Here is a 17,418-nt window from a genome sequence, read left to right as displayed (position 1 = left end):
CAGCTTTATGAAAATAGCTACACGCGCAGCTGTGTGCTTCCGAATAATGCAAATTACCCGTCTAACGCTTTTGGCTATTGAAAACCTCCATCTTTGTATTATCGAGAAATGAGAAGGCGCATCCCTCACCTTTGCAATCCTGGAAAAACGAGTCTACCCCCTTAAAATAGAAGAAGCATTGAAAGAATGTGTTCAAGGTAAGGAGAAAGATGAGTTTGAGGTAACACGGCCGCATCAGCAGAGGAAGGCGTTACAATTAACAGGGTGAACCGCAGGCGGAAATCGGTCGATAGATGCACGGGGTCTTCGAATGAGATAAACGGTTTGCAGTTGCCTTGAAACGCGATCGTGTCTCACGCGAGACACATTTTCGCCTGCAACGCGTGCTGTGTTCTGTGTTGTTTCGCCGCTTCGGCTGACGTAGAACTAACCCTTGGGAACAGACCTGTTTCAGCGCGGTCCGCACTTGAGCGCAAAGGTCACCGTCGTCGCGATAATTCTCCACGATATAACCCACTATATCCTCGACGGTGCACGACGGCAGAAACGCATCCTCCGCCTGCTGCAACGATCGCATCGCCTCCATCACCCTCAACGAGAATCTCGACGAGTGCTCCGCGATTCGCATGCAATCGCAAACTCTCTGCAAACATTAATTATCCAATAAAAATCATGATCACGCCTGTCTTTCCAAGAAACGCGAGCGCAACGCCAACCGGAAACGACGTCACTCTGCAATGGTACACCCTGTCCTCGTGACCCCAGCACAATTTCGAATTGATTGCAAATCGCGAGGTTTCCTTTGAATAGTATTTATCGAGGAAACAGAATACCATTGCAGAATTGGTAGGCTAATTGCATTTTGATCGGATTAACTTTTTCCGTGTACGATGGACAAGGTATTGATGTTTCTTCGTCTTGAGCTTCTTTGTCCTCTTCGAGGATTTGGTCGAGCATCTTCGTCGACTCTGCGTCCGACAATCCTCTGCGTCTAGAGTTCTCCATGATCCATTTGAAATTGACGGAACTTCGAACAATTTCTCTGTTTGCTGGGAGTCGCGTGAATCTGCAGACTACCATCTGCAATGATACATCGATGTGAACTCGTGCACGGTTCAAGAATTGGACTATTGAAATCTATTCGTCATCATTGAACTTCTCGTTGATAGTAAAATAATAAAATCATATTTATCTTCGCATACGAAAATAGATCAACAGTTCCGTTCTAGTTCTTCGCACAATTCGCGGGAACGTTTTATCTTCTTCATTCCTGTAATCAGTAATCGATTACATATCGTCGGAAACATTTTGAAAAATCGCTATTCTTCAGGATTCATAGATCCACATTTATCACGCGTTTGTCGTTATCGAACACGGTCGCGGACGTGTTGGATCGACGGGCTAGATCGGCCTATTTGTTAAGAGCCTATCGGCAACATCTCGCCTTCATGTTATTACATGAGCTCGGGAAGTTTTCGGTCTGTGACTGTGTTTACCGCGCGGCTCTATCGATTTGCAATTGAAATAACGCTGGCACCAGGCGGTCAGGGGGCGGTGTGTTGAGGCGGCGAGAAAAAAATATAGGAGGAGCTTCTAATCGTGGGACGGGGGAACCTGTTTGCGTAAAATATTAATCAGAGCCAACCGCTGGACGATGTCCGCACACGGAAGCGTTCTCGCTCTTTTCCAATGGACGGTGCGCGTCTCGAACGTGGCTCTCTCTCTGCTAATTGCTGGCAATCATCCGACCACCGGCATTCTTAATACCGATTCAACGATATTAGAATAAAATTACACGGTGTCCCACATCGATCGACAATATTGCTTTCTTTCTGTTCGCGGAGTACACGCTGAAATTTGAACTTTCCATATTCCAATATATGTATGTACCATTCTCCTCTTTCATTTCCCTCGAACGCGTTGTCCCGCTCTTTCCAGTGGTCTCTCCAGAAATTCGAGCGATGACGGGCACATTTCAGCGGATCTTGACCCGTGAAAGTAATTAAGAAAGACAAAATTAAAAGAAGTCCTTGCTTGCACACGAAATAGATAATCACAATTACAAACAGTTGATTTTTACGCAGCGAACCCTCGCGACCTTCGCCTTCACGCTCGAACTAAATACAAATTCGTCGGTCCCGAAGTGGATTAATTGGAACAGCGATTCTTCAACACCTAAAACTTAATCATTTAGGCTGTTTGGTCCCGTGTACGGTGTGGAAGGCATGCACAACCCTTCGGTTCCCAGGCTGTCGGCAAATTGTGGCATACCGCGCCGGCACGGTTCTTATCCGCACTCGTCAAGGCAATTTTTGGCTCGTCGTTCTTATCGTACGCGAAACAACTACATCTCCGAAACGCGAGCGAAAAAAAGAGGAAAAGTCGGGAAATCGTCTGAGCGCGTTCTACTTCGTGCAGTTCCTTTTATTCTCCCACGTAGTCTGAAAAAGAACTTGAGCAACAAGAAAATTTACATTAAATATACATTTTTTTTTACGCAAACGCGTAAGAGATTTGGATACTTTTACGACGACGTAAGATTGTTCATTGAGGCTTCAAGTTGTTCAGCATCATCGTCCCTGTAGCGTTAGCACACGAGATACAATGAACAATTGTAAGGCTTGATCGAACAATTCTAAGGAAGTTATAAATGGGACAAAGAAGAAGAGAACGATTGTCCTCGTGGACAGGAGGGGAGAAAGCGGAAACGAGGTAACAGAGGAAGAAAACCGCTAATCGGTACACCTGACACCGAACGTACCCCTAAGAGGGTGAGGCGAGACCGTAGATAGGCGAGCGGCGAAACAAGAAAAAGTTTAATCGCGTCTTTTGCAACGCAGGGCGGCCAGGGCGCAAACGGGGCTGCGAACGGGCTGCAGGCAGGGGGGTCGAGGCGCGTCCTCGTGACGACTTGATGAGATAACTTTGCTCGTGTTGTGAAACAACCGGGCGTCGCGATTCGTGACTCCGTTTGCAAGGGTGAAAGGAAGCTACGCGAAGGAGGTGAACCGGGACGTAGGATAAAATTAAGGGGTAGACACGCGACCCCCTCGCCACCCTGTCGTTCACCGGTGTAGGACACGGTGTTGTGCGTGACACTCGTTGTTCGTGTTGATTCGCCTTGCATACGAAGAACGGAAGTTCCGCCGCGCCGAGCGGAATACTTGTTGAGGCAGAACTGCAAATCTTCGGATGAATTCCGACCTTTCGAGGATTTCTTTGGGTCTTGATCGTGGATCGTCACAATCGAGAAGACATAATGCGCCTATTTGCCAGACTGTTACAGTGTTTTCCGCTCTGAATTGTTGAAGAGAGGATATAATAATGATTAGACTCTCTGAATTGCAGCAAAAAAAAAACTCTGGAGTAAAATAGAAAATTATTTTCATCCTTCTAGCTCTTCTAATGTTTGTAGTGTTTTTAAATTACATTCGCTCATTTTTGTCACAAATGCATAAAAAATCGGGTGTCCAATAATGATAATAATGACGATGCGTTTACCTCGGCTGACCCAGCTCCAAGTAACAGCGCATAAAAAGAGAGAGAAGGGCGCAGAACTCGATGGCGGGCCGCCATGCGCCATCGGACAATCTCGTTCGGGTGTGCAGAACCCGTCGTTTCCAGGACAGCGATTAGGCGGATTAGCCGCGAGGTCGCGGCTCCTCACGGGTGCTCAAGGGGTTTACGGGGCTCAGCAGGTCACATGACGTGATGTCACGTTACCCGATGGTCGCGGACAGGTGTTCGGGTTCGCACGAGCAGACCAAGCAAGAGAACGCCGAGGCCGAGCGATCACGGGGGTGGCATTCGCTATCACGAATCCTAGCCACATAATGATAACGAGCGTCCAACGAAGCGACGAGAACGCCGCTCGTAATGTCGGGACAATCTTGATGATTGCTCTCGCCCCCTTCCTAGAGGAAGGACGCTCGATCGAGCAATCCCGCCACCGGTTTACTCAATCCTTTTACGATCTACGATCTAACGGCCGTTGCCGGCGCGTAATTACTCCGCGAGAAAATAGCTGCTTCCGATAAGCCCTGAAACGTTGAATTACATTACACCGGCATCAAATCGAAATGATAAACGCTTCGCGCAAGAACTCCCGGGGAACTACCCGGGATTATTTTTATGCTCTCAGCGACGTGATCTAAGAAATTTCCTTTGAGATTGTTATTTAAAAGAACGCGTTTTTGTTTATCGTTGTACGTAGCGTGGGAAGATCGCGAGTGAAATATTTGTCGAGAGATCATTCGTATCGTTTCTTGTTGCGGCACACCTGCCGAACTTACCGGCAGCTAACTGTTGTTCCTAAGACACCTGTACTGCGGCCTCGTGAGATTTCGGCCACATGGCAGAGGCGCATCACCCTTCACTACCAAATTAGATATTACGATAACAAATGGCGTTATTTAACCTGCGATGCTCGCGCACTCCCGTCAGCTTAAATTTGAACTGGCGATATACATACTTCGAATTGCTACGAAACGGGACATGCAGCATCGTAAATCTCTGTCGTACCTGGAAACTTTCCGTGTATAATTGCAGATATGTAATTTCTTCAAACTTTAAGTATAAATCAGAAATATTACCTAGCGTTTCGTTTTGCTTGGAACTTTGATCGAGTCCGCCGGGGTATGGTAGATACCGAGAAATTTCCCTGAATATTGTATCGTCGATTTGAACGTTGTTGTTGTTGTTGTTCTTGCACCGTGTTGCAGGAGGTTCGTCTACATCGTAAAGCAATCGATCGTTGGGTCGTTAATTAAAAGCTTGGACGGAACAAACGGGACTGCAACATTGATAAGGTAGACTAAAAACAATTCCAAGTCCGTGCGGGTTCTCATCAATGTTGCAACCCCCCCTTCAGTGTTGGCCGTCGTCGTCTAATTTACTTCATAATAATTACCGACCCATTAAACATTTGTGGGCGGTAGCAACGTGTCAGCTGCCGATTGTCCCAGAGACATTAGACACACGTAGCTTTCCGTTTCACGGGGTGGAACGCCCTTGCGTATGGAATTATAAATACGAATAAGCAAAGATTGTTGCACGAGAATCAATTACCATTTACCGTTAAAGAACAATTAAGCTTTTGGTTCATCTTTTGATCATCGTGGACGTGGATTTTTAAAAATATTCTTCTGGAAAAAAGGAACCTCCGTTCGGAAAAAAAGTTTCAAAGGGTTCTGGAACGATTTTCACTGATCATAATCTTCGGTCATTCAGCCATGCAAGACGCGAGAAGCCGGGCGACCTGTTATCGCAACGGGTGGCAGATTAGGGTCGTGATACGCTTAGGGGTGAACAATTGCTATTCCCCGGGATTGGTCAGTCCGGCTGGCTTTTGCCTTCGTTGACCACTTGAAACTCGGCACGGTTGCTCGCCCCTAATGCTCCAGGGGCGGAACAACCGTTCTACACGGCGTTGCGCATGCACCGAGGGGCGGGAATCACCCCTTGCGACGACGAATTGGAAATTCTTCTGGTGGCGAGGTATGCGGTAAAGCAGCACGTGACGCGAAACGTCAACAGGCTCCGGGAACACCGACGCGTAGATAACTTCTACTCTACTTCGAAGAACGTAGCTGAAGACACAACCTTCTTCGAAACTTCTTTGATACCTGCATCGTACAATACCGTTGAAATCGAGCTTATCATTTCTGACATTATAAAACGGACAAAGAAAGTAAATACAACGATAGAAGACTTCGCAGTCTTATGTTACCAACGATTTTGTTCGACTCGTTTCAATAACTGGATCAAGATCAGGATGAAATGGAGTCAGACATTCTTCAAGATCATCCAGCAACTTCTCAAGATACTTTAAAATCGAAAGGATGGTTTCATGTTTTCGCCAATAAATGGACAGTTTGAGGAACATCTCTACCGCATATTAGTTGGTTGTTTCTATTTTATGGATATTGTTCGGAATTTCGTGAATCTATCAGTGTCCAGAGATATCAGAGGACTCCAGAAGGAATGACCTCCCACGCACCAGCAAGAACGATCTGCAGTGGAAGCACAGTTTCCAGCGCGTTTTCCGCGTTACATCTCTTGAGAAGTTACAGCCTGTTCGCGCCGTCCTCAGGTAATTTACAAAATCATTCAACGATTCCACGTTTTATATTATTTCATCTGAAATTATATATTTGTTATTAGACTGCAAATATTACGCGTTTATTAGAGTAAAACTCCTATGTGTACCTGTTTCATCTACTCGTTTTTGTCATAAGTACATCAAATCCGCAGTCTACTTGTCGATAGAGCCTCAATTTTATATTTGTTTTCTACTACGAAGTTTTATACTTCTCGTTTAAGTTGTAAGTATGTACCTACGCGATACAGATTCCTAAAGTCACGGTCAAGTGAACAAGTTGGTCGATGCGAACATCGATGTTAGCCGATTTCCAAGTTCTTACCGAATCCTCCAGTAGCCGTGATCGTCTAGTGGTTAGGACCCTACGTTGTGGCCGTAGTAACCCAGGTTCGAATCCTGGTCACGGCAATGTGCAATTTGACACATTGTCACGGTGGAGGTTTATTTTTTTTAAACTTTTTTCATCAACCGCCTACCTCTGCCACATCTATCTAGAATATGCAATGACAATAATTTATTATTTTATCATTTTAATTAATATCTTTATATCTTCGTACCAAGATTTTCAATTCGGCATCATTTCTATTCTATAATATAATTGATAATCACTATCGGAACTACAGATCGTACTAATCAAACAAGTATACAGAGTTCAAAACAAATGACTGTTTCCTATAAAACGTTGAAAATGTGCGTGTGTAAATAGTTTCGAACTTGGACAATTTTCTTTTCATTAGATACATCGAGTTCGTCGTTTTCGTTTAACGACGAATTATAAGGATAGCATAATGAATATACTGGGAATAGCAAAAATAAAAAATGAATCGATTACCCCTGGTGGGACTCGAACCCACAATCCCCGGTTTAGGAGACCGATGCCTTATCCATTAGGCCACAGGGGCGGTTGGTACTCAGCATCTTCAAAATGAATCCAATCCAGCTCTGTCACAATACAAAAACAATATACTATTTTGCAGCTATAGCACACATTCAAATATAATGAAACCGATTAAATGGCGTAATATAAAATTCAACGTTCCTTGTGTCAATAGAGGTGGAAAAGTCTTGCAGCACTTCCTTGTGGAATATGTTTGTGGCCCAGTAAGCAAACGTGCTCGATTTTGGACGGGCAGCTGTGCGCGCATAAGTAGCGCATTCTGCCGGCAGAAAGACGGGGCATCAGCGTCTGCCGTGGCTGGACCGTGCAGAATCCTGGGCTCGATTTCTGCTCGGGCAGGCCTGGCTGACTGGGTGTGTCTGTGCCCAATTAAATAATAAGAATTGGACTTTTGCGGCACGCTATTCAAATTTAAATTAGCTGACGCAGCCTCGCAAATACGAGCTTACGTGAGAGTAACATTTTTGCATTTTTGTAACCATCGAGTTTCTCACCGTCATTACCGATCCCAGTCAGCCAAACCTGCCTCGAGCAGATATCGAGCACAGCCTGGCGAGCAGATGGCGGGGCATTATGCTCTCAGAACGACGCTCGAAGCTGCTCGAAGCATAGGATGCTCGGAATCTGCTCGATTCTGTCGAGCACATACTTATTCTGACGCAGCTGCATGGTATTCTGCTGGCAGCGTCTGCACGGCAGCACGAAGGCAGCTCGGTCCTAGATTCTGCCTTGCCGTAAGAGGGCAGCACGATCGCACTAATGTGACGAATGCCGTTTTTTTTTATTAATAACATTTTAGGCCATTATTGGCCCATAGATACATGTTAGATATTAATGTTAAGACATTTAAGGAAATTGTAAATGCCATAAGACGAAGCCCACTTTAATACTTTAAGTTTCGTCAAGATCTCCTCTCTTTGCTTGTAATATGATGGGCAATTCCATAATAAATGGTTAGCATCCTGACTCGGATGTAAACATTCACAACTGATATACCCAATTTTGGTCAGATTTTCTTTAGAATTATAATGATAACTCCTGAGTCTTGTAAATCTCACTATCATTTCTCTTGGTAAATTTAACTTATAAAACCATGGTTTCTTTCTTGGTTCATAAAAGTTATTAAAATAGGCTCTACCTTTAGATACAAAAATATTCTCTAGGATCTTATTCGTTCCTTTCCACATATCCTCTTTAAAACTTTCCTTAAAGTCTGTATAAGGTACCTTAAAATTATTATCACTCTCCATTAGGGTAGCTTCTTTGGCTAAAATGTCCACCTTCTCATTGCCTATATAATACCCTTATGCGCTGATACCCATAAGAATACAATCTTGCCATTATTAGTTGTTTCATAATTGAATTGTCTTAATCTATAGTCTTAATTTCTATTAAATAACTATTATATTTAACGCCTATATTTAAACATTTCAAGCTTTGTAACGCACTTAGAGAATCAGAACATATTACATAGGATCTCTCACAATTTAACTGAGCTAATTCTACCGCCTTCAGTAGGGCTACACACTCTGCCGTAAACACTGACATAATCTTATTAAGTCCTACTTTATATTCATATTTCATACTTGGGCAAAACATACACACTCCTGTAGATATATTCTCCTTCTTTTTGGACCCATCCGTATATATCTCAATATAGTCCGCAAAATACTTATCCAATATTCAATATACATGAAAAGTCATACCCTATTACTTGTGAATTCTGTAGTTGTTTACCTAATTCTAAATTGTATTCTGTTTCTAAATATACTGCCTTATAATCTATTGCCATGCACCGATACCCTTCAGTCTTATATATTAAATCTCTAACTTCTGAAATTTCTTTAAAGCTTCTAGCAAACGTATCTAAAAATTTATTTTTCATATTGTATATATAGGATTAAATATCCTATTATCAAAGTTGAGAAGCATATCATTTTTCCCCATCAGACTATTAAATAAATGAGATTTTACAAAAATACATCTTTCCCAAATATTCAGCCCTTTCCTGTAGTGACAGGAGTCCAGACTCAGCCAGCATAACTCCTAAAGGTGTACTATTCCTAAAACCCAATGCTAACCTTATCGCTGTACTCTGAATGTTTTACTTTCTGGGAAGTATATAAAAGTGGCATAATCCACTCTACATAGACCTAATGAGCGAAGTAATGTTCCCGAGCCACTATCCCACCATACTCCCCTGAGAAATTTAATTACATTCATTGCCGTTACACAGGGCAGCACCGTGCTGTCCTCTTACAGCAAGGCAGAATCCAGGACCTAGCTGCCTTCGTGCTGCCGAGCAGATGCCGGATCATTTTGCATACTGAGGATGAACTGCGTAGCAAACATGACAGACACGCTCTGAAATAGGAAAGTGAAGAAAACACACGAATGTAGTTATGCTACAAGAAATCTCGCTGATCTCATCTTCCTACAAATTTTGCACGGCTAAGCACACGAATAACGAGTGTACAATATGCTTATGATCCGTGTCCCGTTTATTTGTTACTGTTTATTACCGCCTTACCCGGCGCGCCAACTGTCTATTGGCCGACTGTGCCAACGCCAACTCGCGTCTAGGTCGCGCTCTGATTGGTCCGTGTTTTTCGTTAATAACTCCTAAACAAAGCCGAGGATAACATTTTTGCAAAGGAAAATGTCGCTTGAAATGGTCTCAGGAACCACCCATTTCCGGGATGTGCAGGAATTTTCAACAGGCTTCGTCAGTTTCCCTTCTCTGAAGAATAAACAATAATGTTTTATGAGATGCAAATAATCATTTCTAATTGACAGAGTTGTGCAGATACGAGCCGTACAGTTCCAGGGACTATAATTTGAGAGAGCCTGATATTTTATCAAGCTCCGGTGCAAGGGACACAGCGATTGGTCGGACACCATCGCCATTATCATCTCCAACGTTGTCTGCGAGCTTTTCTCTTCCGGGTTCCTTGCTTCCACCTCCGTTTTTATCGAACGTGCCGCCGTTGATGCAATCTATAAGCGTACCGCAAACGTTTTCGAATGTCAACGCTGGTAAGTTAATCAATAAATCCATCGGTATAACAAACTACTTATTGATGTTGAAAAAGCCTCGCATTCAACGCTTCGGTAGCGCAGATGGCAGCGCGTAAGTCTCATAATCTTAAGGTCGTGAGTTCGATCCTCACCCGGAGCAATTTTTTTTTTGCATTTATACCTGAAACAAAAATACACGCGTTGAATTATTATTTCGTCAACGTACATAAACAATTATTTTTTCCGACTGTAATGTTTTTTTTGCGGCTTATACCACCGAATCGGGCAGTCTGTACATATATTCTTTCCGAAATATTCTTTCTATACATTTTAGTCAGCCTGTTCCATTTTTATTATTACGGATAAAAAGAAATGATGAAATTGTTAACGAGGATAAATACCTGTTGGTGAAGCAGGTGGCATGGTAACTCGCCACTTCTTGGGCACAAACGGGATCACGAATTCGTCGCGGCGACCCAGGAGCGAAAAAAAACCGATTCCGGATGACCAGAAGGACGAGAAATATTACGAAAGACGCAAACGTAATAATCAGGCCGCGAAAAAGTCGCGGGACGCTCGAAAAATTCGGGAGGATCACGTGAGTCAAAGACTAGAGAACGCATCTGTGTATTTGTACTTTAATTTACAGTGACCCCCACTAATATATTCGGACACTCTTAAAAAGACACACGATAGCCTTTTTAATCTTGGACCATACGATTTGAACTTTTTTGAGAAGTTGGAACAATTGGTTTGCTAAATTGCAATTCCGACCAATTGCAATGTTTAAGAGTGGTTTTTTTTAGAGTGTCCGAATATTAATGGGAGTCACTGTCTGCGTGTTCTTGAAGTCATTGCTACTTTTCAGATCGCGCTGCGAGCGACGATGCTGGAGCACGAGAACGCAATTTTAAAGGCACAGGTGATTACGCTTCGCGAGGAAGCACAATCTCTGCGGCACATGCTAATTAAACAACAGGCGCCAGCTTTACAATCGATACAACGTTCGATCACCTCTATAGCACCTGTTACATTGTCACCACCGCATTCTAAGGCGACTCATCTGGATTGTCAGATCTAAAAGCAACTCATTCGAATCAATTATAGGCGAATTATTATCGAACGATTAAAGTTTCTGTTATTTCTAGATCATCGCATTGTGCTAACATATACTTACATCACTTATAGATTAGAAAATGTTTCTGAAACGACATCTAATTTATTGTTCGTCGAACTAATTAGCTCATAAGGTTAGCACCACTAGCAAAACCATCGATCGTAAAAGTTTAACATATATACAAGTCACGAGAGTTCAGAGATTTGAAATTCGCACGTAAAACACACGTCGGTACGGCAAAATAATAATAATTTCCTTTCGGAAAATGTCAGCGTGACGCCTTTCGGCGGATTTTAATTTTCCTACATTATATATATATGTAAATGTAGGATAGAGACGGGAATGCATGTGTGAGTGTGTGTGAATGTCCGTTAAACAAGGGAATGTCTGTTAAATAAATGAGCAGCGCGTGTAGAAGGACGATCATGTCCGTTAAACAAATGGTTGTATAAAAGACGATCGGCCGAGGCTTCGTGGGTAACGCCGTACGGAGAATCCACAGTCTTTTGCGGGACAGCCTATTGAAAGGTCGAAATAAATACTATTGTCAAATCCTCCTCGAGCATTTACTCTCTTACAAATCAGAAGTGGAATCGAGTCGGCGCAAATAAAGTAAAGTGTGATTTATTCGGGTTTTCGAATATCGGAAATAAAATTTTTTACCGTAATAGCTGAGGAGTACGTCGAACAGTGCGTGATTTGGTAATCGGTTGATATTTTGTGAGCGAAGTAAAATAACGAAGTGCGGAAATGTTCAGAGGAGTGAGTACGTATACGGTCGCGGAGCTGAAGGAAATTTTAAGAAAGAAATTGAGTACGTCAGGATCAAAGAACGATTTATTGGCGAACAGGAGGTTTTAGAGTTCGCCATCGAGGGCATCCCAGAACGAAGATGCTACAAATCAAAAGGAAAGCGGAATTGTTGGAGGTGTTCAAAGGAATCACTCTGGAAACAGAAGGAAGAAACCAGCATCGGAAGGAATACAGTGTTTCGAGTGGTATAAGTGGTGTGGGAACGAGTTTTAGGCAGGAGAACAGAGTGCGAAAGATGGACGTAAAAGAACCAGTAAAGTGTTGTAATTGTAACGGTTACGGACGCATATCGAGAGACTGCGAGAGACCGGTACGCGAGAAAGGAGCCTGCTTCTACTGCTTCAAAACGGGGCATCGAGCAAGAGATTGTCCAGAGAACCAGCAGAACAGGAGGCCGGAGGTGGAGAACGAGACGACGCAACCAGAGGTGACGAACGTCTACGAGGAACCAGCGAGGAAGGAATGTCGTGAGATTGTCATTTTTGAATTAGATAATGCGAAAATACGGCGGGTATTAAATATAGACACGCAGTTAGATACAGGAAGTCCGGTTAGCATGATCAAGGAAAGGTTTGTAGATAAACAAAAAATTTTTCCGGTTGACGTGAGTAAAGTAAGCTATGTGGGAGTAAATAAATCGCCGATTAAAATTGTAGGGATGATTGAAACTCGGGTTAGTCTGTACGGCAAAGTTAAAGAAAACGTTCCAATATTTGTAGTAGAGGAAAATACGTTTAAAGTATCGGCATTATTGGGACGGGACGTACTGATAGGAAAATTTAAATTGTCATCGAGACCGTCGATCGAAAGCGAAGCGGTTCCGGAAATATTGAACATCGCGATAGAAGGCCCGTGTGAGCTTACCGAAGAAATCAATATAAACTCGAATGTTACAATGTAAAGAGTTATTTATTGAAAAATACGTGCATCCGGAGAGACCGACCGAACTGGCGGTAAAACAAGAATTAACGCTACGATTGAACCAGAGAAGGGATACATTAGACCAAGTAATTCGGAATATGCGTCACCGATTGTATTAGTGAGAAAAAAAACGGAGAAATACGCATGTGTGTCGACTATCGGGTGTTAAATGAGATGTTGATTCGCGAAAATTATCCTTTACCCCAGATCGAAGAGCAGATTGATGCGTTGACAAACATGAAATATTTTACGTTATTAGATTCGAGCATTTACTCTCTTACATATATAGTCAATTTGTAAATAATTGAATGATGTATTTATTTTATAATTGTTGACAAATAAATAATCTACGCGTTACAAATAAATTGGTTTTATTCTTATGTAACGATAGCTTATATATAAAATAGAATATTTGTTATACAACCACGAATCGCGATCGAAAATATTTTTATCGGATAGCGGATATACATAGCATGGTTTCAAGAGAGCTTTCACGGGGTTTTCATGATTTTTCAAGGTCACCTTCAATTTTTTGCAAATACATACAACTATAATATTTTTACGACTATCCGTTAAAGGATTTCAAGACGAATTCGGTAAGTATCATAAGTATCAACTCGCTTTTAATTTTTTTTACAAAGTTTGCTATAATTACGTGAAAAATTCGTGGTTCACCCTGTACACGTAGATAATTATATACTTATACACGGTTGATGTGAAAATACAAAGTCCGTGTTTGAATCCCCATTATCATATAAAATGTAGTGGATATATAAATACACCGTCGCGACTCAGACTACAAAAATTAATCAATTATCGAATGAACATGATGTAATAACAAAACAATCGGCTTGCAAACATTTGTAGCTGAATGATATTTGAATGTCGAGCAGGATAGTCACGTGACTTCAGATTCCTACGCCTACAGGCGATGTAAAAAGTGTGTGTTGGCCAGCCTGTAACGACAAAGTATGCACATACACAGAGAGGATATTCTCTGGCGTACATATGTACATACGTGAATATACATATACAATAAAACGAACACAGTTGCAGTGCCACAGCGCGTATTCAAAAAGAGATCTCATTAATTTTACGAAAAAACGAGTGTTCGATTCTGCTTGGTTATCAAGCAATTTATCGGAGGAGAGGAGAATGATTTTTTCTGAACTCCGGATTGTCCGGATTTTATGCATTTATAACAAAAATGAGTAGGTGAAATTTGAAACATTGAAAAGATTAGTACATTGAAATTATTAGTAAAAAAGTCTTGCAATTGATGCAGAAGCTTGTCATTTTTTTAAAGATCCGGAGCCTAATTATTATAAATTCAAACGAATGAAAGTGATTCGTCTATCACCGAAGTATTTACGGCGCCACTTGTTTCGAACAAGTAAGTACACTCCTGCTCGGAGAGAAATGTACCAATCAGAGATCGATACCCGCGACGCCATTGTTGTTTTGAAGTAGTCTATCTAGTGAAGTGCATAAACAGTGTCTATGTATATACAGTATTTTATTTTGCGCATTCGGATGTTTGACGAAGGGGGCCATCAACGACTTCTGTCGGATGTACTTCGGTTCTTCCATGTTTTCATCGTCCCGGGAATTCCTGTAAATTCCCGGATACATTGTGGCTGTGTAGATCGCGAGACTAAATAAACACGAATGTTTGTAATGAGTTAGCTATCCCTTGTGCCTGTAGTTGAGTGGGACGTTCGACTTCAATAAATTTGTTACAAAGTGTTCTACGACTATTTTAAGCGTCAAGGACAGAAAATGCCATCCGCAGGCATAGCTGCTGTTCTTATCGGCATCACCCTAGCGACGGTTTTATACTATTTCTTTCCGGGCTCTGAGGAAGACCCCCAAACAACCTCAGCCCACCATAGTGGAAGAAGATCGAATTCATCGAACAGGTATCATGAGGGTGAGCCGTCTACTTACGGAGATAGGTGAGTGTTTCGTAAATATTTGTTGCTCGCAAAAATATATGTAAGATTGCTCTACGCTTCCGTTATTAATTTTATATAGACGAAAGTGAGGTTATGTTACGTAGAAGATGCAGTCAGCAGAGATCTATTTACATTTAAATACATATCTGTATATTGACAAACCTCTGGAAGCAGTTAATAATATACAGCGGGTGTACAAAGTATTCATACACTTTTTAAATAGAAAATAAAACTTGACTGCATCAACTGCAAGAAATCGAAACCAAATTGAATGTTATTTCTTCACTTAATGATTTTAATAGAGAAGAAATCATTTACATATTGGCATTTTCAAATTCTTTCAATTTTCCAACAATTTTGAATTTCATTCTACTCAATTTTGCTATAAATACGTAAAGAATCCGCAGTCTACTAATAACTTTTCTAAAATTCGACCCAACAGCTTCAATAATTGTTATTGGTCGCAATTGTGAAGGAAAAAGTGAAAGTGACGATTTTTTAACTTTTTATCTGTGCCTGTAATAAAAATTTCTAACATGTATGTTTATGTCTGCACGTACGAAGTTTCCTGGAAATCGATCAAGGTTGTTATGAAATATAATTGATTGATAATAGAAGAAATTGTAAGAATCTGCGATTTTTAAATTCGAAGATTCGCAATTGCAACTGATAACAATTTAAGAAAAAAATTATTCACACATTAGCTAGCAATTAATCCTTCTAACATCTCAAGTAAACTCAAGCTGTTGGGTCCACTTTGGAAGAAGTTATTCATTTTTAAAAGGTGTACAAACACTTTGTATACCCAGCGTACATATAACAGAATTCATCTTCGAACTTCTTCGCTGAACTGTATATTTTTTTTCGCAGTTGGATCAGGAGGAGATCGCACCCTTATGAATGCAGGGTACCTTCAGGAACATGCTCAATATGTCTAGAATTATTGACAACAGATGTGCAAGTTGTATTGAACCCTTGCCACCATAGTTTTCATGAGAAATGTATTATGGAATGGAAAGCCAAGTCGTGTCAAGTAATTCCTAAATAAAAACTTGTTTATTTTTTGAGCTAGTTATATTTACGATATCGATTAATTGATTTGATTTCAATTCTTTACAGGCTTCCTGCCCGAACTGCAGACGTAGATTCACATAGAACTGCCAAACTCGACACGAAAACACGTTCGAATTAGTACGATGTTGTTGTACTACCGAAAAGAGTAAGGGGATATACACGATAAGGAACCGAATTTGTATGGCAACGGAATATTCAGTTTTTAATGTTGTAAGTTCATCGTTTAATAAGTATTTGATAAGAGAATATTCTAATTCGGAGGTGAAATAAAAGAAATAACACTTTACATAAAGAATCATGTGATGTGAGTTTGTTTCACAGGCAGCTATGGAATTATTAAGGACAGTTTTTCTTTTTAAAACTGTAAATCTTGTCTTTTGCAGTACATACGATACGTGTAACACATATTACAGGGTTATAAATATATGTTATGCCTGATGCTGTGATTTAGTAACAATATTATGTTTGAACTATGTAACGTGTAACGCGAAAGAGTATAAAGTACACAACAGTTTTTGACAATGGGATTTTATGCCATTAAAATTCATTTAAGATGTAAATACCCGTGACAAAAATATTTGTTCGATCCAGCTTGTTCTCCAAAGTCTTGTTATTCTATTTACGTATCGTATTTATCGTTCTAACATATTTATAACATTAATTTTGCAACAATTCTATATACAATTTAGAATATAGATATAAGTTCTTACTAAAATGTCATAAAAGTTCTGCGAAACAGTGATATCGATATTACGTGATCGACTCATTTCATCAAAAATCAATTGCGTGCGTAAAAAAATGAATTGACTGTCCCAAGTTTTATGTTGGGAATAAAACAGACGGACTTACCCCGCTCTCGAAAATAACATTTAACCCTTGAACGCATGTCGTCGTAAAACTGCAACATACCGTTCAAATCTGTTATAAATAGGTAAATTGTACATATTAATGTCTAGCAAATGCATTGTGTTCTATACTTGCGACAGGTAGTTGTTTTTTTTTTAATAAAACGCCATTAAAAATTTATAAAAAAATTTTTCCTTTGTCATGTATTTAAGGGTTAAGGAAGTGTTCTTAAATCGCGGTCGTCTTTCGTAAAGTAAATTGACAAATGTTCAGCACAGTACTTGACATTAGGTTCTACATGTTACCTTAAAGGCATCCCTTATAGTTCGTAGGATATTATAGCATTAAATTTAAATGGAAAACGAAAAAACAAAGAATAACTAATTTTTATGAAAGTGCTTTACTTACTTCTTAAACATTAATTGGAAAGTGTGATGTTTGAAACGAATAAATTGTTATCAGCTTGTGCAGCAGTTTACGACATACACCACGAATAAATAAGAGAAATGTAAATTAGACTGCTTTTGTATGAAAAAAAAAACAAAAAAATAAAATACGTGAACGAAGTTAAACTAGTGGCGTTTCATTTATCGATATCGTTGGAAATGTTCAAATCGATGATAAATATATATCCGTTTTTTAAAGTAAATTTCACCGAATAATTTTACAATAAATC

The 17,418-nt window shown here is 40.6% G+C and overlaps 3 protein-coding genes and 3 non-coding genes across 7 annotated transcripts; 4 read left to right on the top strand and 2 right to left on the bottom strand.

Annotated features, from left to right (window-relative positions):
- Nucleotides 1–256: 256 nt before the first annotated feature.
- Nucleotides 257–11,373, bottom strand: LOC143219106 (uncharacterized). The gene is made up of 11 exons (XM_076444945.1): nt 10,073–11,373; nt 9,818–9,995; nt 6,933–9,738; nt 6,423–6,591; nt 6,208–6,335; nt 5,733–6,138; nt 4,593–5,624; nt 4,472–4,528; nt 4,293–4,375; nt 877–4,040; nt 257–643 (listed from the first exon to the last, which is right to left on the bottom strand). Exons 10-11 carry the CDS (start codon nt 1,078–1,080, stop codon nt 257–259), a joined length of 591 nt encoding a protein of 196 aa, XP_076301060.1. The 5' UTR covers nt 1,081–4,040; nt 4,293–4,375; nt 4,472–4,528; nt 4,593–5,624; nt 5,733–6,138; nt 6,208–6,335; nt 6,423–6,591; nt 6,933–9,738; nt 9,818–9,995; nt 10,073–11,373.
- Nucleotides 5,398–14,530, top strand: LOC143219103 (uncharacterized). Of its 2 annotated transcripts, none has more exons than XM_076444942.1 (4): nt 5,398–6,091; nt 9,795–10,034; nt 10,433–10,614; nt 10,885–14,530. In XM_076444942.1, exons 1-4 carry the CDS (start codon nt 5,983–5,985, stop codon nt 11,095–11,097), a joined length of 744 nt encoding a protein of 247 aa, XP_076301057.1. In that variant the 5' UTR covers nt 5,398–5,982; the 3' UTR covers nt 11,098–14,530. The 2 variants fall into 2 exon arrangements, with proteins under 2 accessions (XP_076301057.1, XP_076301056.1); XM_076444941.1 differs by having other exon boundaries at nt 10,430–10,614.
- Trnah-gug (transfer RNA histidin (anticodon GUG)) lies at nt 6,437–6,508 on the top strand. Its single transcript has one exon. It is a non-coding gene; the product is annotated as a tRNA-His (tRNA).
- On the bottom strand, nt 6,930–7,002 carry Trnar-ccu (transfer RNA arginine (anticodon CCU)). The gene has a single exon. It is a non-coding gene; the product is annotated as a tRNA-Arg (tRNA).
- On the top strand, nt 10,104–10,176 carry Trnam-cau (transfer RNA methionine (anticodon CAU)). The gene has a single exon. It is a non-coding gene; the product is annotated as a tRNA-Met (tRNA).
- Nucleotides 14,404–17,314, top strand: LOC143219110 (RING finger protein 122). Its single transcript, XM_076444951.1, has 3 exons — nt 14,404–14,822; nt 15,693–15,855; nt 15,942–17,314. Exons 1-3 carry the CDS (start codon nt 14,647–14,649, stop codon nt 15,975–15,977), a joined length of 375 nt encoding a protein of 124 aa, XP_076301066.1. The 5' UTR covers nt 14,404–14,646; the 3' UTR covers nt 15,978–17,314.
- The last annotated feature ends 104 nt before the right edge of the window (nt 17,315–17,418 follow it).

Source organism: Lasioglossum baleicum, unplaced genomic scaffold (genome assembly GCF_051020765.1).
Source record: "Lasioglossum baleicum unplaced genomic scaffold, iyLasBale1 scaffold0021, whole genome shotgun sequence".
Lineage (NCBI taxonomy): Eukaryota > Metazoa > Arthropoda > Insecta > Hymenoptera > Halictidae > Lasioglossum > Lasioglossum baleicum.
This window is presented reverse-complemented; position numbering and strand designations above follow the sequence as displayed.

Bases quoted from the DNA above. Each gene is read 5' to 3' on its own strand.
- LOC143219103 (XM_076444941.1), top strand. From the start codon at position 5,983: ATGACCTCCCACGCACCAGCAAGAACGATCTGCAGTGGAAGCACAGTT. The intron at 6,092-9,794 runs GTAATTTACAAA...TCTAATTGACAG, and splicing joins CCTGTTCGCGCCGTCCTCAG to AGTTGTGCAGATACGAGCCG. The intron at 10,615-10,884 runs GTGAGTCAAAGA...GCTACTTTTCAG, and splicing joins GAAAAATTCGGGAGGATCAC to ATCGCGCTGCGAGCGACGAT.
- LOC143219110 (XM_076444951.1), top strand. From the start codon at position 14,647: ATGCCATCCGCAGGCATAGCTGCTGTTCTTATCGGCATCACCCTAGCG. The intron at 14,823-15,692 runs GTGAGTGTTTCG...TTTTTTTCGCAG, and splicing joins CCGTCTACTTACGGAGATAG to TTGGATCAGGAGGAGATCGC. The intron at 15,856-15,941 runs GTAATTCCTAAA...AATTCTTTACAG, and splicing joins GGAAAGCCAAGTCGTGTCAA to GCTTCCTGCCCGAACTGCAG.
- LOC143219106 (XM_076444945.1), bottom strand. From the start codon at position 1,080: ATGGTAGTCTGCAGATTCACGCGACTCCCAGCAAACAGAGAAATTGTT. The intron at 644-876 runs GTTAATCCGATC...TAATGTTTGCAG, and splicing joins GTCCATCGTACACGGAAAAA to AGAGTTTGCGATTGCATGCG.